This window comes from Ipomoea triloba, chromosome 9 (genome assembly GCF_003576645.1).
Source record: "Ipomoea triloba cultivar NCNSP0323 chromosome 9, ASM357664v1".
Lineage (NCBI taxonomy): Eukaryota > Viridiplantae > Streptophyta > Magnoliopsida > Solanales > Convolvulaceae > Ipomoea > Ipomoea triloba.
Window position 1 is genome coordinate 1450843 of NC_044924.1, and position 23833 is coordinate 1474675.

The following is a 23833-nucleotide window of genomic DNA, read 5'->3' on the forward strand; positions in this document are numbered from 1 at the left end:
AACAAACCAATAAGATTGTCTCCGTGTGCACTAGACGCATCCGTCCAGCCGCGCCCGCCGGCGCTTCAGCCTACTATGTGTTTTTTTTTTCTTTTGGCGTTAGAATTTTGTTTGTTTGTTTGTTTTTTTTTTTTCCTTATTCTCTACTCCCTCATCTCTGTCCTACATGACATCCTACAAAATTGTGCAAAAATTCAAGGGACACTCTAAATAGATTTTGTTATGGTTTGAGCTGATGATGATTCATGGGTTGAGTTGGAAGTTGAGAAAGTGGTTGTTTGGTTTTCGATTATTTAAGGTGTTCTTGATCAATCAAGTCATGATCAATATACAGGTAACGTAAGTAATGCAATTATGCACGCCAATTGCTATACGAGTAAGATTTATGCACGAGATTATATTTGTTTGTAATTGAGAGACTGAAAATATTGAAAAAATTAAATTCGTGATATTTTTTAATAAAAGAATCATGTTTTAGTTACTAGATTACTAGTAACATTTTTTTTATGGGTGAAGATGTAACATCTTTGGTCCATGGATTGGTTAAAATTAGTTAATTACGGACAAATGTGGTGGTTGTCGAAGCCACAAACTAACTATGATGCACATTTTCCAGCATTCTCATTTCCCCAGCCCAAGAGCTCATGTTTCTTCTCTCTCGCCATTTCTCTATCATTTCATGCACTCGCTTTCACCCAATTCAGATTTCGCCCCTCTCTCCCAGCTCTTACAAGGCCGGATTCCCAGCTCTCATCTCGTCCAAATCCACGCGCGCGTTTTTCGTCTTGGCGCACACCAAGACAACCTCGTAGCTACTCGCCTTATCGGCCATTACCCGTCCAAGCAAGCTCTCCACGTTTTCCATCACCTACAGAAGCCCAATCTTTTCCCTTTCAACGCCATTATCCGAGTGTTATCTGAAGAGGGTTTATATTTTGATGCGTTTTTGGTGTATAAAAATTTGAAATTAAAGTTCCTCTCTCCCAATGACTTGACGTTTTCTTTTCTCCTTAAAGCTTGTACCCGCGCCAGTGATTCAAGTTATGTTCAGCAGGTTCATGCCCACGTTGTAAAGTTTGGATTTTTAGTTAATTCTTTTGTCTGTAATGGTTTGTTGAGCGTGTACGCTAAGACCCTGAAAGATTTCGACTCTGCTTGTAAACTGTTCGACGAAATGCCTCAAAAGGATGCGATTTCTTGCTGGACTTGTTTGATTTCGGGATATGCCAAGTCGGGTCAATCTGAGAAAGCTCTTTCAATATTCTTGGCAATGGTTAAGGGGAATTTGAGACCTGAGAAGGATACTATGGTTAGTGTACTATCTGCTTGTTCTAATCTTGGTTTTGTACAGGTTGAGAATTGGGTCAAGAATTTATTGGATACAGTTAATAGCCATTATGATCTGAAAGATTTTAGCTTTGACTCTGTGAAAACTGTTCTTGTTTATTTGTATGGTAAATGTGGAGAGGTTGATAAGAGTGGGGAGATGTTTGATCAGATATCAGTTGAGGGGAAGAGAAGTGTGCTTTCTTGGAATACCATAATTGGTGCCTATGTCCAAAATGGATGTGCTTTGGAGGCTCTAAGTTGTTTTCGGTTGATGACAGAGCAGCACAAGTGTAGTCCTAACCATGTCACAATGGTTAGTGTGCTCTCGGCTTGTGCTCAAGTTGGTGATTTGGACCTTGGTGTTTCGGTCCATGAGCACATCATGAAATCGAGCCAACGAGAGGGAGTTGGAGTACTTTCGAACAAAAATCTTGCAACCGCGCTGATAGATATGTACTCCAAATGTGGGAGTTTGGAGAGGGCGAGGGAAGTGTTTGATGAAATGGTTGCAAAAGACGTCGTCTCATTCAATGCCATGATCATGGGCCTAGCGGCGAATGGTGAAGGGGAGACCGCGATGAGACTTTTTGCCACGATGCTAGAGCTCAATCTGAAACCAAATTCAGGCACATTCCTTGGCATCCTATGCGCTTGCAGCCACTCGGGACTATTGCAGAAAGGCCGGGAGATGTTCAAGGAGATGAGCCACCGCTTCTCTATTGCCCCGAAACTAGAGCACTATGCTTGCTACATTGACCTCCTTGCTCGAATGGGTTGCATTGAAGACGCTCTTGAAGTAGTTTCCTCGATGCCTTTTGAACCAAACAATTTCGTGTGGGGGGCTCTGCTCGCTGCCTGCCTGCTTCATAACAAACTAGAACTCGCCAATTTCATCTCTTCCTTGCTTGTTCAGGTGGATCCGCATAGCTCTGCTGGCTATGTGATGCTGTCCAATGCATTTGCCATAGATCATCACTGGAACAATGTTTCGGGGCTGAGATCTTCCATGAAGGAAAGCGGGGTAACCAAGCAGCCCGGTTGTAGCTGGATCAGCATCGAAGGAAATGTGCACGAGTTCCTTGCAGGATCTGCAAGGAATTTTCAAGATGGAAGAATACATGATGCACTTGAGGGATTACTGAAGGAGATGAAATTACCAAGTGCATAGAGAATTTGATAGCCTTTTTTGTAGGATTATGTGTTATTTTTTGTACAAATTACAGCTAAGAATATAGATTGAAGATGCAATCTTTTGTGTACAATTTCAGGTTTATGCCATTCAATTATATGGTATTTGGCAATTCTTGTGAGATTTGGGAATTAGAATTTAACATTGACTTCCCAGGTGCATTTACATCTCCATTTTTGTTGTTGTCATCCACATTATTCAGGAAAATGCTAATTTGCTAATACCTCAATGTCACATAAAATCATACACTACCAGAAAAGTAAGCTTAAATTATCACTAAACACTTCAGCATCGGATAGTGCATTGGTATATATATCTAGCTAGGTAAATCATCACTAAATGCCTGTTTGATTTGCAGAAAAACTTGCAGCCATTATTTGAATATACGCTCTTGGTAAAAACCGTGTTAGACAAACGGTCATCATAATTCCTAGCTAGCTTATTATTATGATTATAATTACTTTGGATAAATCATCACACTATACACCAAGGTAGGTTACATATTAGGGTTGGAGTATATGCAAATTCTATTATGATGATTTAGCTAGGTTTCTAGTCAATAAGTTGTATATTGAAATATGTTAATTATTAATAAGATAATAATAAAAGGTGACCAATCATGACAAATATAGAAAAATCATATAATAAAATAGATATTTGGTAACTCCAAGTTTGTTGCTGGAACTGACTAAATGTTGATTGGGCGATTACTTGAATTCCCTCTGTGAGACAGGCTGTAGATACACAATATTATCAACACTAGAGGACTACACTCTAAAAAAAATCTTGTAATATTATAGCACTTGTATTTACCCTTAGCTTACTACCTAGGAAGAAGAGATAGAGATTAGAGAATGAAACAATTTAAAAACCCTAAATAATAGCAGAAGAAGAGTTGGATTGTGATCAAATTCAATGCCTACCCCACTCTCTAAAATCTTGTTGCCGAGATCCATGGAACAAACTCTCCGTTTGTTTGGTTTCATCTCCATCTTCCTATCTTAAACCCTACTACGACTGCATATACTTCAAAACCCTATCTTTTTTCACCTCTTTCATTTTCTTTGGGTTTTATTGTATTATTTCTGTTACAATTATGGATGGATGGAATGGAGATCGGCTGTTCCCCACCGTGAACAACCGCAATCTGCTGCCGGATTTCTCGCCGTCCGACAGCTACGGTTTGTTCCACGTAACTCCTGCTCCGGTGATCGGAAAACACTTCCAGGTAAACCCTAATAACCTAACTGCTTCTGCCAATGCGAACGGGATCCATTCCAATCCGTTTGATCTCCTGCCGGTTACCGGTAGATTCCACGGCGGCGGAAACGGCGGCGCCGGCAACAATCCCTTCGCAATTTCACCGGTTCCCGGCGGCATTCATCCAGCTCATCAATTTGGCATTAAACGTTACCCTAATTCAAGCCTGGTGAACGACAGTTTCGAGTTTCTCGGAGACGCGGATTCGAATTTCCGGACGATCCGGAGCTTGACGACGGAGCGGATTCCGGCCGCCGGCGGCGCTTACAAGACGAGAGACGGCGGCGGCGCGCTATCTCTCCATGAATTAGAACACGCGCTTCGTGAAACCAGCAATTTCAACATCAATTTCAGTAGCAGAAACAACGGATATCGATTGGGATTGGGAATCAACAACAACATCAACAATCTCAACAACCTAAACCTACAATCCTCCATTAATCGGCCCCGACAATCGCAGCCGCAAGTGATGAATTTCTCCACGCTTGAGGACCTGAGAGGCAAGGTTTTGCTGGTGATCAAGGACCAGCAAAGCTGCAGATTCTTGCAGCAGAAGCTCGAGGAAGGAAAACCTGAGGAAATCGAGATGATCTTCTCCGAGGTTAAGAATTGCGTGCGTGAATTAATGATCGATCAGTCCGGTAATTATCTGATTCAGAAGCTTTTCCAAGTCTGCAACGCTCCCCAAATGTCTGAATTACTCGTCTCCACTGTCAGAGATGATCGTCAACTCGTCGCCGTCTGTCTTGACATGCATGGGTATGGTAAATTAAACCTCGTAAATCATACATGATTGTATCGAGTATTATAATGTCTTTTTTTCTTCTTTTTGTTTCGTATTTTATTGTTATTGAAATTTGTTTTTTTTGTGTGGATGGAATGAAGGACGAGGGCGATGCAGACAATGCTGCAGCACCTGACAACAAAGGAGCAAAGAGCTTTGGTTGTCTCAGTTCTAAGGCGCATCACAGTAACCTTAACAAAAAGCGTCAATGGACATCATGTGATTCAACACTGTGTCAAGTTCTTCTCCCATGAAGAGAAGAAGGTATAACAGATAAAAAATACTACAACTTTTACTCTCGCACTGCACATTGAAAAAAACATTTACTTTACACGAAACCCAAGTTACTATTGCATGTGCTGACCTAATCAGCAAGTAAATCAGATTATGTTATTTATAGGTGATCGATTCAAACTAAATTCTCGGATTGTTTATAGCATATTGACTCAAACTAAGAAAATATCCTGTTGGGAGTGAACTTCAGTAAATCAAATTAGGTTGTCCATAGGTGATCGACTCAAACTAGGATTTCCAAATGTCCATAACTGATTGACTAGGTTTTCCTACTGACCACTATGAAAATATTCCGTTGGAAATGAACTCAAGTAAATCAGATTAGGTTGTCAATTAGATTAAGTTGTCCATAGGTGATCGACTCAAACTAGGTTTCCCGACTGTCCATAACTGATTGACTCAAACTAAGAAAATATCTCGTTGGGAATGAACTTTAACCTTGTGGTTATCACAACGGTCTGATTGACCAACTTGACTAAGTTGTCCCTATGTTATGAACATATATAGGCAGTTTTATTGTGATTATCATCATATTTTGTGTTTGTTTGTTTGCAGCCAATTCTGAGTGTGATAGCAGACAACTGTCTGGACATTGCGACGGACAAGAGTGGGTGTTGTGTTCTGCAACACTGCGTTGAAAACGCGGATGGGCAATCGCGAGAGCGTCTCGTGGCTGAAATCACTGCAAATTCCATAGTCCTATCTGAGCATCCTTATGGGTATGTATCTGCACCTACTTTTAATTTTCATCTCATCTGTTATGGAATGAAAAAGCTGGAAATGTGGGTTGTTGAATGGATGAATTTGTTTCAGGAATTACGTTGTGCAGAACATAGTGGGACTGAAGATAGCGCACGTGACGTCGGAGATCTTGAAACAGCTGCAAGGGAGCTTTGTTTCGCTGTCGATGAACAAGTATGGGAGTAATGTGGTGGAGAAGTGTTTGAAGGAGTCGGAGAATGAGCAGGCAATGCAGGTGGTGGAGGAGATCATATCCAGCCCTAATTTCTTGATGCTTCTTCAGGATCAATATGGGAACTATGTTGCCCAATCTGCACTCGCAATATGCAAGGTTAATATACACTCTCTGTTCCATTTTATCGATAATTACTCAGAATTAATGGAACTATTCCCAAATTAAATAGGTTAACCTAAGTGTGGGGTTACACCTTGGTGTAAGATCTTAGGGACGAGGGAATTTGGTGGGCACACCCTGGTGTAAGATCTTGGGGACGAGGGAATTTGGTGGGCTCCTACTTTGCAAGCACGAAACACTACTATATATCCCCCCTCCACTATGAGTGGGAGCTTTGGGGACGAGAAAATTTGGTGAGCTCCTACTTGTGGCCTGGGCACCAGGCACTATTATCCCATCCATTGTCCTGTCAAGTTGGGATGTGGGGGCATTGAAGGCAAGAGATCAAATTTCTTCATCAAACTAATCCTAACTCTCGAACCCTTGGCCTAGCTAGAGACTCCTCCCCACTTCCCCCAACTTGAGAAACCCTAACTTAAAGATGTTAGTGGAACTCCCTCACCCGTTAAAGTGTTGACTTGAAGTTAAGTGGTTGACTGTACCACTTGAGCTGAGCTAGTCCTACACATAGCGGTGTTGACTTGAAGTTAAGTGGTTGATTGTACCATTTGAGCTAGTCCTACACAGAGCGCGGGGAATTTTGCGTACCCAACACATAAAATAAAATGGGGGTGAAAGGAGAATAAAATTAGGTAACTAATCATATACTCCGTATTATTTTGAAGTGGTTTTAATTTGTTGTTTCATGTGTACAGGGATCTACCCGGCATGCAATGGTTAATCTTATAAACATGCATTATAACTACTTGCACAGCCATCCCTATGGGAAGAGGGTTCTGGCAAAGACCAGAGGAAACAAGCAGCAGCTGCATGCATGAGCAACAAATAAAACCCATATGTGTTTGTAAGCCGTGTAGGATGAGAGAGAGAGAGAGAGAGCCCAGGGAGGAATGGTATGTAGTGGATATATGCATGCATGCATGGGATTATTATTATATAACAACGTATCATCGCTGTGTCACTACGTACACTATGTTGTCAGCTTTAATTTGTGAGTCTTATTAGAAATGGTTTGTTGCTTGTAGTTTTTCAAGTGTCATTGTGACTCTGCTCCTTCGGTATATATATCTATGCTGATAGAGCAGATGTAAAATAAATGTTAGTTTTGTTTAGTCCGGATTGGATAATTGTATTAATTATCTGCATCTCCCTGCTTCTCATCTTATACTTATTTGGATTTTCCAAACTTTTAGTTTGTGGTGTTTAGCTTGGCTCAAGCTATCTTTTCAGCTTCAATCACATAGAAATAGTTGCTAACTAAATCTAGAACGTGACATGAATGTTTCTTAATGAAGTTTTTCCTTTGTTTAAAAAAATAAATCTAGAATGTGAATTTTTAATTACTAGAGAGATTTAAATTTTTATTTTTTTTAAAAAAGGACTATTACTTGAAAGTGATATTAACTGTTTATTTTCTATCCTCAAAGATCTTTTAGAAGATGCACATATTCCTCAAAGATCTTTTAGAAGATGCACATATTCCTCTACGTATTGTGTAAGCCGTCTTTTATGATAAAATCAATCATTCGCCAAAAAAATTTATTTATATAACACGAGTTATTGTCACTTATTGTGTTTGGTTGAGAATTTTTCATTTATACCCTACTATGGCATTTATACCTCATTAACATTTTTGTTTGAAAAATGAAACAAAAAAAATCAATGTTCATGTGTTAATTAAATATGAAATTTTAATACCAGCACATGAAATTTTAATACCAGCACATGCACGTGTATATATATGTAATATATATTTTAAGATTTATTCATTTTGATTTTAATTAATTAATTATTTATTTATTTATTTTAATTACAATTCATATTTACTGCGGTGTATTTCTTTTACCCAAATCCATTACCATTATTACTATGCATTTAATTTCCACTATTATTCCGGTTCCAATGTTTGAACTAAATGCACCCTAAGTTTTTTTTTTTTTTTGAAAGGGAATGCACCCTAAGTTCATTCTATTCTCTTCTCACATTTGATATGCAATTATTAATCTTGCCATGATAAATATTCAAAAGTACCGGTCAAAAAAGTTCACTTTTCAAATGTGATAAAAGATAATAGTAAAGTGACAAAGTGATAAAGAAAAAAACTCTGAAAAGAATGACATTCGTTATAACAGACTAGTGCTCATCTGCAACAGAAATAACAGCCACTCTTGGAATAATTACCAGCAACACAATTAGAAACCAAAGCAAATTAAGGTTTAAAAGAAAAGCATGAGATATGGTAGAGGTAGACAGTATCAATACATCATTATCTTCTTATTCTGATATACTACTATATATTACAAGCGCAACTAAGCAGCAATAATACTATATTTCCCCTATTATTATTATTATTATTATTATTATTATTATTATTATTATTATTATATTCCCCTTATTTTGCACCAAACTTTGTCCAAAATGACACAGCTTTATCTTATTTTGCACCAAACTTTGTCCAAAATGACACAGCTTTATCAAATAGTTGATAAATATGATAAACATTTATGACAAGCCACATCATTTCTGACATAATTTGGCGCAAATGAGGAATATGGATATGTATAGTTTCCCGGTTGTACATGGGAATTGCAGCAACTATGTTAACCTCCACTACCAAATGATGGATGGGGATGGTTATGGTGTGAATGAACTCTATATTGGTCATTGGATGCCAACAGATTCACCTGCAAATTACAGGGCATAAGCATACGCGAGAAGGAACTGATAGATAGTATGTGCCGTGGCCAACATATTGAATTGCCTTACTAACCTTAACAATTTCTGAAACTGAACTTGGACGCGTATAGGCTGCTAAGAAGCTCATGTTGAAGTCCTGGAGGTGTTGCAAAGAATGTAATGTTAAACAAGTTGACAACTTTTCTGGAAAAATTATAGGAACAAAGCCTCCAACAGAATATATAGTAGGAAGGAAGATGTAAGACTGGGGTCATTGACTCAAACGAGCAGATTTTGGATGTAGAGGATGAAACACCTTTCATAACTTTGACAAAAATAAGCAAAACTCTTTTGTGAGATGCATTTACCAAACACGTTTAAGGGAGAAACGCATTTAGCTAAAGCGTGTTTTAAGGAGAAACGCATTTAGCTAACGCGTGTTTTAGGGAGAAACGCATTTAGCTAACGCGTGTTTCAGGGAGAAACGCATTTAGCTAACGCGTTTTTCAGGGAGAAACGCATTTAGCTAACGCGTTTTTCAGGGAGAAACGCATTTAGCTAACGCGTGTTTGGGAGAAATGCATTTAGCTAACGCGTTTTTCAGGGAGAAACACATTTAGCTAACGCGTTTCAGGTAGAAATGCATTTAGCTAACACGTTTCAAGTAGAAACGCATTTAGCTAACGTGTTTCTAGTTGAAACGCATCGTTTCAGGTAGAAATGTGTATTAGGTAGAAACACATTTAGCTAACGCTTTTTAGGTAGAAACGTGTTTTAGGTAGAAATGCATTTAGCTAACGCATTTCAGGTAGAAACCCATTTAGCTAACGTGTTTCAAGTAGAAAGCGCATTTAGCTAACGTGTTTCATGTAGAAATGCATTTAGCTAACATGTTTATGGTTGAAAAGCATTTAGCTAACACGTTTCAAGTTTTAGGTAGAAACGCATTTAGCTAAAGTGTTTCAGGTAGAAACACACTTAGCTAAAACGTTTTAGGTAGAAATGCATATAGATAACATATTTCATCTAGAAACGCATTTAGCTAATACGTGAAACTTGGTAGAAACGCTTATAACAAACGTGTTTCACTTGAATTTCTAATTTTCGCTAAGCCCAAAATTAGAAATTCAAGTGAAACGCATTAGCAAATGAGTTTCTCCTTGAAACACATCTCACAAAAGAATTTTGCCTATTTTGGTCCAAGTTATTGTAAGAGTTGCCACATTTTAAATCTGCCTATTTTAGTCCATGATTTGACAATCATAAGAAATTAAAGATTCTTCACTTTCATACACGTATTTTAACATAAAAAGAAAAAGTGAAGGCATCATTCAATAAAAGGGAACTCACTCTGAAAGGGTCACCCCTCAAAGATTGAACAAACATAGATGCTCCTGAACCTTTTCCCTGAGGAAAATCAGATAGTGCACTCAGTGTTAAAGATAAAATTGTATCCCATGCATCACACTGCCCTTCCCATGATCTTTAAATCAAATGCTATATCAATATAATAGAGTACCTCCAAAGATACATCTCTAAGTCGCCTCCCCGTTTGAGCACAGCAGATACGAATGACATGCTCATCACAACTTCCACTGATAACATAATCTCTCCCATTCATGTAATAAGATCGAGTGTAATTCTGTGAACTGCCAGTTGAAGCAATACCAAAATCCAAGTGAAGCCTCCCATCAACAGCCAATAGTTGTTTCACCTGTCATGATATCCTCTAGTCTCAAAAACAGCTGGAACATGATACTTATGAGAATTTAATTCTAGCAGCGTGTATTAAATAATTTCCAATTAATACAACTCCTTCACACAAACAATTGTTTCTAAGAGCATCCTCAATAGCCAAATTTTTGCAAAAATTTTAAGATGCCACTTAAGAGAGGAGGGAGGGAAAAAAGTTTTCTTAAAAAAAAAAAAAAGAGAAGTGAAAAAGCTATGTTAACGCGCCCAGCAGGCGCATGTAATGCACGCGCTCGACTGGGCGCTGCTGTCTCCGCAGCTGGCATGCACGCGGAGGAGGGAAAATTTCTTTTATTTTTGGGTGGGTCCCACTTTGCGGATGCTCTAAGGCTAGAGTACTTATAACACATAATTGGCATAGGTAAATGGACTATTCATAATTATTTCCCTCACAATACCATAGAATAACTTGTCCAGAGTTGTATTTAATCATCCTCTTGCATCTAATTCAAATGCTTAGCGATAATTGAAATTCAATGCTTGATTAACAGGATTCTGTATTATTTATGAATTAGTTGAATCCATGGTTCTACTATATTCTTTACGGTTATCCTTAAAATCCAAAGCAGTATATACTGAAATTGTTCAAAGCATATTACAAGTACATGCTAACTCCACATCAAGCAAAGTAATGCATTAAATTGTCAAAAGGATTGTTTTAAAAAAAAATTGTCAAAAGGATTATTTTTTTTAAAATACTAAATAAAAAGTTCACCTCATTATCAACAGCTGAAACTAGAAGATAGTGATCATCTGGAGAAAAGCAAACCATTACATTCCCGCGAGAGCTTGAAGCAGTATAGCAAGGGTGGATTGGTTTCTGTCTCAAATCCCACAGCTTAACATCCTGATCAAATGATGAAGTGGCAAAAATGGACGGGGAGTGGTTTGAAAACTTAACAACATTGATATGTTCTTGATGCATATCATCAAACACCTGTAAACGTCTTCCACTGCTTATATCATACAAGGCAACATGCTTTGAGTATCCACTTGCAAGAAACAGTTCATCAGTTGAATTAGCATGAACAGACGTTAACTGGTCAAAATCATCAAAAGTAACTGAGCTAGCACTCTGATAAGCGCCTGTCGTTGTCATAGCCATACACTGGATATCATACAATCTCAGCAAACCATTATCAGAACCAGCAATGACCTGAAATTTAACAGAACAATGAGGGAGATGGAAAAGCACATGAAGTCTCACACGATTCACATTGGACAAGGATTTCATCAGTATAGGATCAAGAAACCTTGATTTCAACAATATAAACATTATGATCAAATGTGGACATCTGATAAAATTACAGCATAGTTTTAGTGCTTCTTTGGCCCAACTTATTCTGCAGCTTATCTGCTCCAAAGTGCAGATGCTAGGCCAAATTGTAAACATATAAAAAAGGTCTTAGAAGCCAGATAAGATGAAAAAGGCCCAGTTTCGATGAGCTTATTTTCAGCTTATCAATTGATGTAAACAATTATGCTAATTTTGTATTGCATTTGGATAGGCTTATAAAAAGTGTGTAAGGCTTTTGAAAAGCTGATCAGTTAAATGCAAACCCTTTAAAACTATTTAAAGTTTATTAAAAGGTGCTTATCTTAAAAGTTAAAAGCACATGTTTTTTAGCTGTTTATCCAAACAGAGCCAAAATTTCTTTTTTCAATGAACTTCCAAATTAAGGCTTTTTAGAAAAAGAATGTTTCTAACAAGTTCAACAGAAAACTCAGAAATAATTAAATAAAATTTGGCATGCCTTTGAAGGGTGTTTTTTAAGCCAGCACAATCCCAGAACACTGTTCATTGCTCCAAGTGAAGGAATATGACCAATGACTTTCTCACTCTCATGGTTTATAACAACCACTTCCCCATCCAGCGTTCCAAAAACCATAAGGCTTGCATCAGATGGATGATACTCGAACTGCCGCGGACGGAAGCCTCTTCTTTCCTCCCTTTGTGTGTTTCCAGAAATGCACAGGGGATGCACAGCAGGCCATGCACAAGAACCCACTTTGGCAGCAGACAATGACCTGGAATAGTAGTGCTGTGTATTTCCCGATTGATAAGATAGCTTTTTCCTTGAGGAGAAGGTACAACTGTGTTTTTCTCTAACTTCACGCTTCTGCAATATACTAATGATACCCTCTTTGGCCGTTCTCTTGTATGGCAAGTACTCAAAATGTAATTTAAAGATGAAATTTGCCCTCTCTCTGTCAAACTCACCAATATGCAAATTATCAAGAATTTTCAAGTTTGGCAATGAAGCTATCATGTACTCCCTGTAGTGCTTCTCATAACAGATTGGCGATGAATGACGAGAAATGTGCCTCATTGAGGAAATGTGTAGCCTAGACCTTGGGATGTATAAACTGGAACTGGCTTCATCATTTTGTGTTCCCCATGTGCCGAAAGAAATCTGTCAATTAGGAAAAGCATTTAGTATTTAAATCATGTTTCCCAAAAACCTAAAGATGATGATGCTTGGAAATCAATCAATCAAGAAATGTACTGATGTTGAATCCTATAAAAACCTCACACCAGCATTATCAATAGGTTTGATTTCTAATGGTGTAAAAGAAGAATTTAATTAAACAACAAGATAAGCTAAGCATACGGTGAAACGTGAGGCAGGCCACAAAAAAAAAAAAAAAGAGAAAACATAACACAGCTTGGATAGAGCAGCCCAATTTATGTGCATAGACATTTAACCATATGCATACAACTCAACAGTAGAAGTTCACAGGTATGTTAAAATATATCAGTACACTAAGATTCAGATAAGATCAAAGGTGACGCATGACTATTATAATAAACATGAAAAGGCCTTTGTCAGGAGGTGCAAATATGATGTGCTCAATACAAACACAATTGATGAATTGCCAATACGGAGGGTTCATTAAGCATAATAAACACATAAAATTTGCCTTCTGTACCCCAAGAAAACAAAAGAGAGAAGATGCCCATATGTTCATGGTTATACCTCATTTTGTAGATTAACCAGATCATTCCAGACAGGAGGTAAATCAGGCAACTGTTCCAGAAAACTCAAGTCCCGACCTTGACTGGAAAAGTCTACATCACTGTCATGATCAGAAGAATCGTCTGACATGCTTCTCAGATCATGGTTTCTGCTAGTACAAATATCTTCATTGTCAACATTGATTTGTCGATATGCAAAACCTTCACCACTGATACGTGGGACTTCTAAGTGTAGACCAAAATCCAGATGACCTGAGTCTGAATGGTTATTCCTTCCAGATGATGTAGGATACTGCCATGTATCAAAACCAGGTAAACGATTTTGAAAGCGCAGTTCAACCAAGGAAGGGAGCTTGGCAAGTGCAGAACTTGTTGTCCATAAATTAGAGATTCTTGTCTCACACAATGAAAGGCACTTCAAATTTGGCATACATGTAAAGCAATCCTCGCGGAAATTAGAGAGTGAAGCACTGAAATCCAAGTTAAGTGTGTGCATCCACAGAAAACTCCCAGCCATGTTGAGCTTCCGGAAATGAGATGACCTCAGGTTTAAGACTTGGCATGTCAATCCATGTTGAGCAAGGTCCCTACAGAAATATCTAAACAGATTGAAAGGAGGAGATAAAAGTATTCCATGGAAGACAGCATGTCTACAGAAAGTCACATAAACAGCTTCATTCTTAAGTCAAACAAGTGAAAAAGCAGCCATGCCCTAACTAAGAAATGACTACATCACTAGTTAAGGCAAAACATTCCTTGATATATTGAGTTGCATTTTACAGGCTTAAAAAAAACTATAGATTTTTTATAAAAATATCAGAAACACAGAAAATAACTGGAATCAATACGTACAGCAGGAAGTCCTTCCCAAATAGAATATCCTGGAGATCAACAACTCGAAGCTTCCTACTCACAGCCCGCAAAAATAATATAACACGATCCCCACTCAAGGTACATGTCGACCTAGTAATTATGTCTACTGCATCAATGTCCGAAGCATCAATTTCCCTCAACAATTCAAGAAGTGGCTGGAAATCAACATCTCCAATATCATCTAGCACAATGACAAGGATAGTTGGCTCACGGAATGCTTTGTTCCACCTGACCTGAAGATAACCATTGACATACATTTCAGTACCATAGGCCCATAGCAATGCAGATTTAGAGAAACAGTCAATAAATTCAGTAGCAAGAAACACACCAGTGATGGAAAAGTGGAAAGCAAAGGTGCAAACTATTAAACAAGACGCACCTTGAAGAGAGCTGAAAGAACTGAATGATTAGGAACAACTCCGCTCTCCCGGCAGGAATTATAGTACCTGGACTCAATTCCATTAAATTATAACAGCACCTAAAGCATTGTAAGGTGCGTACAATGGAAGAAGAAAGTACATATAGCACAGAGAAAGTGATTAAACATTTAAACGAAATACTATACAACTGAAGAAAAAGTACTCAATCAAAACACTAATGTAACTGCATTTCGCATAAATTTCCACAATCCTGGTCCATCAAATAGTATCAGAAGGGATATGGAGAATGGAAAAATGAAAAATCGAAACAATACACTGTATAGCTGGAAAACAAAAATCATCGCAGCAAAATCGAAACATAGCAGGCAGAATATTGGAGAAAGGTCAAATCTAGGAAAATTTTGTTAGAATTACGTTACCTCGTCTCTAAGTACTGTGTATCGGTGGCCATGGCCGTCGACCGGCGGTTGCTCAGGTGAGATCAGAAAGCCGCGAGGCAAATTCAGGAATACTTCGGAAATATAAACTAGCGCCCCGGTTCTAAAAGCTACGGATTTAACGATGTTAAGGTGTAACGGTGGTCGGTCAAGCCCACGGTTTGACGGTGATTCCGAACTGGCGGTTCCCGGTTTAGAAAACGATTGAACCGGAACTGGATCTTGCATAAAGGTTCAACCTCTACTTCTAGACTTGGCGGTTCTGGTTTGAAATATTAAAAAAATATATATATTCAATAAGAAAAATACTATATGGACTTTCCACTTCTAGATCCACATGAAGAAAATATCATATTCTTATTTGTCACATCATGAAGTAAAAGTGAGGTAATTGAATTTGAAAGTACATATAGCAAAATTATATGAAATATTTTAACTTCAAAATTGAACTGAAAAAAATAAAAATAATTGGGGAAATGGTCAAATAAACACTAAATTATACTTGAAAAGTCAACTAGGTCCCTAAACTTTTAAAATGTGCAATTACATGTTATATCACGGTAATGAACTCCAATAATCGGTAATTGACCTGCTATTACAGGTCATTCCTTTTCCGGCATCATTTCAGGCGAGTGTCTGGCGACACTGAACCGTCGCCGGTTGCATTTTTCGGCGGAAGTTGACCACACCAGTGATTCAACCAGAATATAAAGTTATGAAATTGTGAATATAGAGTTCTAAAATTGTGAACTTGAACTTGGGTCCATCTTGCAAAGTGGACCTGAGTCCATGGCATAACAACCGCCCCACAGTCACGATGGGCCAGATTGTGAGATGGACGTACATTGGGCCGTGTGGTTGTCGAGCATAGAAGGCCCATCTTAATGCCTTACGACAAGCACCTAATAGTGGATATTAAAGCAGATATTTGTTTATGGGCTACAGCCCATTTGGAAGTACAACTGGGGCCCAGAGTTGCTTCTGATGTCTGAACTGCCGTCTCCTGGATAATACAACTGGGGGCCAAAAGTTTGTAATATAATTGATTTTTTCGTTAATAAATTCAGTTTTATCAGTTAAAATGTATATATTTAAAATTATATTAAAATTTAAAAGTTATCTTATGGTCTAGACGACTAGACGTGCGACCTAGTTCAACGAGGGCTTGGTCTATGAGGCTGTTAGCCTGTTACAATGTGTTCAGATATTTGTTTGTCCCAAAAAAGAAAAAAAAAATGTGTTCAGATATTTTCAGAACTCGGAGATAATTGGTTCCGTGCAATTCGTGTGCGTGGCTATGGCCTATTGTGTACGTTAGGCTATATATAAATAGCTTGTAGGTTGTCATATTTAGACAATACATCATGTAATTTTAGGAATTATCCATTGATTTTTTATATTTATTAATTTTTAATTGAATTTGACTATTGACATTTATCAATTTTTATTATTGACTTTCAATTTGAGTATAAATGATCTCTTAACTCTTGATTTTGCTCTAACTTTTGTCCTCCAGTTAAATATAAGTTTAGTAAATATTAAGGGTTGAGTAAAATTAGTTGAGTTGGTCAATAATTAATTTGGTGACTGCAAGATTTCAAGTTTGATAGGCATAACATTAAGGAGTATTGATTGGAAAAATGTTATGCTCGTCTAACTTGTACTTGACACTCAAATTGCCTTATAAAGTGATTACAAATTGCACACAATAACAACGGCTAAAAGGCAAGTAATTATGACCAACCATAATGGACATACCATGCTACTTTCATTTTTCTTTTCCAAAATAAACAAATAAAATAAAAAGTGAGAACACATTTATATTAGATCAAACCCGCATTTCTTTATAATGTGCAGAGAAGACTCATTCAAAGTATTTAAGATTCATATGTTTTAAGCTAGGCATATAAGCATACAAAATGTATGTCTCACTTATATATGAGAATTCAAATATATTTTGATTCGCCCTAAATTGGTAGAAGATTGCTTTCAAAATAATCACTCACACATCAGTTTCAAGCGAAATTTTTCAACACATAACATGAAGACTTGAAAATGTGGTGAATGGGATGAATGTGGAGAAGTTTGCAAAAAATGAAGAAGAAACCAAAGGTGCTTTAGATTTGTCGATTGCATGACTTTAGGAGGGGGTGGGGGGTGGGGGGTAGGCAATAATAGTGACTTTTATATGGCCATGCATGATGAGTGATGACAGAAATTCCATATATATTTGGTGTGCATGCACCCAATACAATCGACTTTAGGTGATGAAAAGTGAAAGAAGGAAAAGGAAAGTGAAAGTATAGTAATATTGTACGTTGGAATCATGCATGGTGTGTGTGTGTGTATATTTGTATGGTAGGGTGATCGGATGGGTGAGGCCTGCACGTGCTGTGCCGCGTAAAGCACAAGGTAGGTTAGTTGTTGATGCGTCAACTACGTGTCATCAATTTCAATTCCCTCCGGACGGACCCATTATTATTATATTCTAATGCCATGCACCCATTTTTCCACCACATTTATGTCTATTCACACTTCTTCAAATATTACATTCTACACCCTGTTGAATCCCCCATCCCCGTCCAACAGAGTATCCGAAAGCATGTAAATCATAGTAACTCAACTCAGTTGACCTTTGCTTACTGTCCACAAAGAGCCCCCTCATTCTGAGAGATTATTCTCACACTATCGCTGGCGAGACTCGATCTCTAGTCTTTCTTCCGAAACTTCACCTACACTAAATGTTAAATCCCACATCCCCGTCCGACAAAATATCTCAAAGAATATAAATGATAGTAACTCAACTCAGCTAAATACAGAGGCTAAACATTTGCTTACTGCCCACAAGGAGCCCCTCATTTTGAGAGGTTGCTCCACATTGTGCTGATGAGACTCAATCCCTAGTATTTTTTCCCAAACTTCACCAATGTGACCAAATGAGCTGCTCATACTGGTTATATTTTTCATTTTTTGTTTTAAGGTGTGATTGACTCGTATTATGTGATTAATAATTTCATACATTCTATGTACAATAAACAAATTAAATAAAACATATAGTTGGTGGACTTGTCCCTCTAACAAATTCTTCATAACTTGAAGATATATATATATATATATATATATATATATATATATATATATAAAAGGGGTGAACGGAGGCAGTTGCCTTCATTGTTTCATTATAGATCCGCCTATGGCCATATCATAAATAAAAATTAAAAATAAAGATGATTACAAAATTAAAATACACTAAAAACATGTAATCGTTTAACGAAATTGCTAAGGTTTTTCAATAACGGCGGGTTGTAGATTCAACTTACAAAGTGATATGTAAGAAATGACATGTCTTCTTTATTTGGTCCTAGACAAAAAGTAGAAAAAATAAAAGAGGAAAATCAGCTTTTAGATGCATTCCTGTTTGTTTATTTAATTGCAGATAGAGATACCAAAGAAACATATATATTATCCTTTCAGGCTTAAAGATACTAAAAGAGTAAAAGGTGGCAGTAAAGTGAGGTGGGATGGATGCTTGGTTTTGAAGGAATAGCAAGTTTGTCCGACAATTATGAATAGTACAGTAGCTCCACTTGAGCCAATTATGAATCTCTTCAATTGTTCGGGTCACAATTTAATTTGTCAATTAATTCAAAATAAGCGTATAAAATTTACTTTATTAACGGTCGTTGTAGAATGCAAGGTTCATTTTTTTTAATACAACTAACCTTATTATATTGTAGTATCTGTTCATTTATACTTTCTTATAACCTGTTGAAGCACAAAATTCTGTGATCAGTTGAAACACATCTAGATATTAATTTTCTTATTGAATCGCCAATATAGGAGCAGTGACGTTTGGACGTTTATTTGGCGTGGATGATAATAAGTGATGTTATGACAATTGACAGGCAACATTGCAAAAAGAATCAATAAAACATATCATGTTATATCAGAGTGCATTTCGTTAATTAATCATTAGGACACGTGAAAACATAACGCATGTATTCCCAACCCGTCATTGAATTGGTTGCATAATTGGGTGTAAACTTGCGAGGTATTTATATTAGGAAAAGAAAATGACACAATTACTATATTGTGTGATGACATCTCAATCTGTTATTATTTCAAATGGGTGATCAGTTAAAAAAAAAAAAAAAAGAAATAGTTGTCTCATGAATGACGCGTGTAGAACATGATTCTCGTACAATTTATTTGGATATGACTTTGTCAAAAGTGTTAGACAGACAAAGATGGATAAGATTTCCAGCAAACCTTGTCATGGGATAATTCATTAACTTTGTGTAACAGCTATTAACTTTTTTCTTTTTTTTTTTGTATTAACTTTTTTTTTTTTTTTTTTTTGTAAATCAAAAGACAATTCATTGATATGATTCTTTGAAAATTGATTCGTCAATTATTTTTTAAAGAATTTCTATAATTTGATTGCACTTTTGCCTCATTAATTGTATCTATTTTCATACATTTCAATTTTCTATTCGGATTTTGAGATTCCATCTTACCATTTTTATTTCTTGAACTTCCGCATTGAGTCTAGTTCAAAAAATTAGACTTTTAGCAATAGTTTGAAACTTAGAATAAATTTATGATCTTTATTTCTGGTCGGTTTATCTTAACATCTCATTTTGATGGTAATTTCATACTGCCATTGATTTCACAATTTGCTATTTTCATAACATCAATTCTAACGATGAGGACAAACCAACAATTCACTTAGGTCACTTTTGCTATTTAAAAGTTTCAACATACCATTACCAAAGTAAAATTTATAAACTAATATTTTGATTTTGTTAATCACTTGAATTATCTTTTTTTTTTTGAATATTATTGACCATGTTACATGTAGTATCTGTCCATATACTTTTTCAACCTACTAAAGCCCCAACAAAGTCAACATTGCCCCCACTAAGCCTTGAACCCATGACCTCCTACTTGGGAGAATCACTTCATGCCGCTTGACCACAAAGCCTTTGACACTTTTGTTATCTTATTGGTATTGTGGTTATTATCATTACATCATAAGAAGGGAATTGAGATTGAAATACCAATGTAATAATAAATGCATTCTAAAAATGAGATTGAAATACCAATGTAATAATCTTATTTCATCCTTTATCAATTATCATCCTATCTTATCTTATTATATAAACGGTGCATTAAAGTCTCATTTTTGACTGATTAATTATAGTGTTATTTTTATTTTTTGTCTTAATTTTTTTTTTTTTTGACTGCTCCGTATTTTGTGTCTGTAAAGTTTTAACGAAAATGAGGTGAGGTGGGGCCACGGAACATTTCGGCGCGTGAGGCACGTGCCGACTTCCCCCACATATCACACAAACCAGCCGGCTAGCATTCACAATTTCACACTGTGAGACTCTTTCTTGCTCACACCAGTCTTCTTCTTCTTCCTCGCTCTCTCTCGTAAACTGCATTTTCTTCTAGAATATTCCTCTGCGATTCATATCTTAGTTCGATGATTTTAGCTTCTGGAAAACCTAGATTTTCCGTACATTGCATAGACATTGCATCGGCTTCCGCATACTCGTTTTCGTGTTTTATTTCTCTCTGATTTTACGTTCGTTTTTTGTTTTTTGTTTTGTTTTTTTGGTGGGATTTTTAGGTTTGAATCTGTGGATGGAAGTTTTTCCATGAGAACTAGTAAGTTACATTGTTATTGTTTCCCGCTCTGAGAGTGCGTTGCGGATTGAGCTTGGTTAGGTATAGGAAATGGAGCGGAAGCAGGGGTTCTTGTCGGCGTTGAAGGAAGAGGTGATTCGGGGATTTTCTCCGGCGAGGTCGCGGTCGCGGTCGAGAGCGACGAGTCCGGCGAGGAGCGGGTCGACTAGGTCGGGGCTGCTTTGGAGGAGGAGGAGTATCAATAGCAGCAGCCGTTTCGTTTCGAATCCTGAGGTGTTAGTCGCTAGATCGGGGAGTCTAAGGCAGCCTGGCGAGACATTGACGCCGTTGATGGAGGGTCCGGATCCGGATGGGGACGTAACCGGGGAACCGAAGCGGGTCGGGTCAGGAATCGGGCAGTGGGTGAAGGGACAGCTCACGCGGACTCCCTCCGTCGCGTTGAATAGCTACAGCCGGAGGTCCGATCTCCGGCTGCTACTCGGGGTGATGGGCGCCCCACTCGCGCCGGTGCACGTTAGCACGTCCGACCCGCTGCCTCTTCTCAGCATAAAGGACATTCCTATTGTAAGCATTTACTGTAATTTCAGTTCATTTGTGATTTGTCTGCATCTTACTGTCGTCGTGCATATAATTGGTTACATGTTAATTTAGTTCACTCGAGAAAACGTGACCAACTTGCTTGCCTTTTTTTGCAAAATCACTGTACAAGTAGCAAACATTTGTCATTTCTGTTAAAATCACTGCAAAAATCATGAAATGCTGCCCCAAAATGATGAGGGCTTGAGCGTTAAAGGTGAAGTTTAAAGCAGCATACTGAATTTCAGGCCTTTTAGTGAGCAATTAAGTCACTGGATTTGCAGAAAACGTGTGGTGATGGGTTCTTTTGGATGAAGATATTGTTGATTGTGGGACTAACCTAATTTTGGCCACTGTGTCTTGTCTATATTCACATAGTTCTTGTCATTATTGATATTCCTGCTTTTGCCTTATCTGATTCATTTTAAACTTTGAAGGAAACTTCGTCTGCTCAGTACATACTGCAGCAGTATATTGCGGCTTCTGGAGGGCAGAAACTCCAGAATTCAGTTAAGAATGCTTATGCCATGGGAAAGCTTAAGATGTTGTCTTATGAGATCGAAACTCCTACGAAGATAGTGAAGAGTAGGAATGGTGCTAGGGCTCCCGAGTCCGGTGGGTTTGTCATCTGGCAAATGAATCCTGACATGTGGTACATGGAGCTCGCTATTGGAGGAAGCAAGATTCATGCAGGGTGCAATGGCAAGATTGTGTGGCGACACACTCCATGGCTTGGTGCTCACCCTGCAAAAGGACCGGTTAGGCCACTGCGACGGGCCCTTCAGGTTGGAGAATAAGACCGAACTATGTGTCATATTGTGTGCACAGATTATCTGTCCTCCTTGCGGATTTACTGATTTGGGCTGTATTACTTTCAGGGTCTGGATCCGAAAACAACTGCTACTATGTTTGCCAATGCTAGATGCATAGGAGAGAAGAATATCAATGGCGAGGACTGCTTCATCCTCAAGCTCTCTGCTGATCCTCAGACATTGAAGGCCAGGAGTGAAGGATCTGCAGAGATCATAAGACACGTCCTTTTTGGATACTTCAGCCAGAAGTCCGGGCTCCTCATACATATAGAAGATTCTCATCTTACCCGCATCCAATCTAATGGCGAAGACGCAGTGTATTGGGAAACAACCATAAGCTCTTTCCTAGACAATTACCATCCCGTTGAAGGAATCATGATTGCTCACTCTGGGCGGTCTACTGTGACTCTCTTCCGATTTGGAGACATGGCAATGAGCCATACCAAGACCACCATGGAAGAAGCTTGGACAATTGAAGAGGTCGCCTTCAACATCCCAGGCTTATCATTAGACTGCTTCATCCCCCCTGCTGACTTGAGATCAAGATCTTTAAACGAATCATTTGAACTTCCTCAGAACGAAAGCGATAAGAATTCAATTGCAATTGCAGCTCACTGTGCCAAGGTTGCGGCCGTGGAGGAAACTTGTGATGGCAGTGTTGATAATATGATGTTGAAGGTGAAACTATAACCTAGTAGGATCAATGCTGTTTATATTGATAGACAGGTTCTAATTGACTAACCAGCAGAAGTTACAATTAGGAGAGCATAGTTGAATGAGAACTATAATATATTATGTATCTGTGTAAATAGAGCATAATTGTTCACAGGCTCTTCCTTTCCTTAGACATAATTTTATACTCTTCACATAGAATCTGAATCATCAAAGGGATTGTAGCACAAGCCTTCTAAGGACATAAGAACTTCCAAGTTTAGTTCTTTCTAGTTTACCTTCTGTGACCCAAGAAAGATGAGACTATTACCATTTACCAGTGTCATATCACTATCTGCATTCAGGCTCTTCAATTCCTACCCTAAATGTTCTTTGTGCCCTTCAAAAAAATATTAGTTGTATTTTTAAAAGTATATTACTTCAAAATATTAAAGTGACGAACAGAGATGGATGGCGTCAAAGTGATTTTTAGAGAAAATTTGAATTGTACTAAGGACATTGGTTTAGTTTAAATTGACTCGATTTATCTCATCATTGTTCTTAAAAGGTTGAATTCTGTGAGACTTGATCTCAAATCATTGTTTTGGAACTTCACTCCTGTAACTAAGTTGTTCATATGGAATCAATTTATCTCCTCATAAATTTATGAGTGGATTCTTAGATTCATAATATATTTTGGCAAGACGAAACTTGGGTCATTAAAGAAAAGAAAAAAAAAAAAAAAGAGAGAGAAAAATGGAATTAGGTGAGCTTTCCCACGTTTTAACTGCTAATGTCCTCCACCCAAAAAAAAAAAAAACTGCTAATGTCCTACTTCAACCTAATAAGTAGTAAAGACAAAACTGTCGGCGGTCGTAATCTGCAAAATGTGGTACACTGGTACTGTTNAAAAAAAAAAAAAAAGAGAGAGAAAAATGGAATTAGGTGAGCTTTCCCACGTTTTAACTGCTAATGTCCTCCACCCAAAAAAAAAAAACTGCTAATGTCCTACTTCAACCTAATAAGTAGTAAAGACAAAACTGTCGGCGGTCGTAATCTGCAAAATGTGGTACACTGGTACTGTTGGGGGGGGGG

General features: G+C 37.8%; 4 protein-coding genes across 4 annotated transcripts; 3 read left to right on the plus strand and 1 right to left on the minus strand.

Annotated features, from left to right (window-relative positions):
* Positions 1-592: 592 nt before the first annotated feature.
* On the plus strand, positions 593-2641 carry LOC116029108 (pentatricopeptide repeat-containing protein At1g08070, chloroplastic-like). The gene has a single exon (XM_031271005.1). It carries the CDS (start codon positions 599-601, stop codon positions 2495-2497), a length of 1899 nt encoding a protein of 632 aa, XP_031126865.1. The 5' UTR covers positions 593-598; the 3' UTR covers positions 2498-2641.
* A 973-nt stretch (positions 2642-3614) lies between these two features.
* Positions 3615-6770, plus strand: LOC116029027 (putative pumilio homolog 8, chloroplastic). The gene is made up of 5 exons (XM_031270898.1): positions 3615-4537; positions 4664-4826; positions 5412-5575; positions 5670-5928; positions 6648-6770. The coding sequence occupies exons 1-5, from the start codon at positions 3615-3617 to the stop codon at positions 6768-6770; spliced, it is 1632 nt and encodes a 543-aa protein (XP_031126758.1).
* A 1714-nt stretch (positions 6771-8484) lies between these two features.
* Positions 8485-15155, minus strand: LOC116030684. Its single transcript, XM_031272999.1, has 10 exons — positions 15030-15155; positions 14610-14676; positions 14210-14463; positions 13359-13944; positions 12135-12794; positions 11096-11536; positions 10148-10342; positions 9979-10035; positions 8723-8785; positions 8485-8636 (listed from the first exon to the last, which is right to left on the minus strand). The coding sequence occupies exons 1-10, from the start codon at positions 15059-15061 to the stop codon at positions 8553-8555; spliced, it is 2439 nt and encodes an 812-aa protein (XP_031128859.1). The 5' UTR covers positions 15062-15155; the 3' UTR covers positions 8485-8552.
* Positions 15156-20396: 5241 nt separating this feature from the next.
* On the plus strand, positions 20397-23084 carry LOC116028380. Its single transcript, XM_031270087.1, has 3 exons — positions 20397-21263; positions 21713-22060; positions 22154-23084. Exons 1-3 carry the CDS (start codon positions 20790-20792, stop codon positions 22775-22777), a joined length of 1446 nt encoding a protein of 481 aa, XP_031125947.1. The 5' UTR covers positions 20397-20789; the 3' UTR covers positions 22778-23084.
* Positions 23085-23833: the final 749 nt, after the last annotated feature.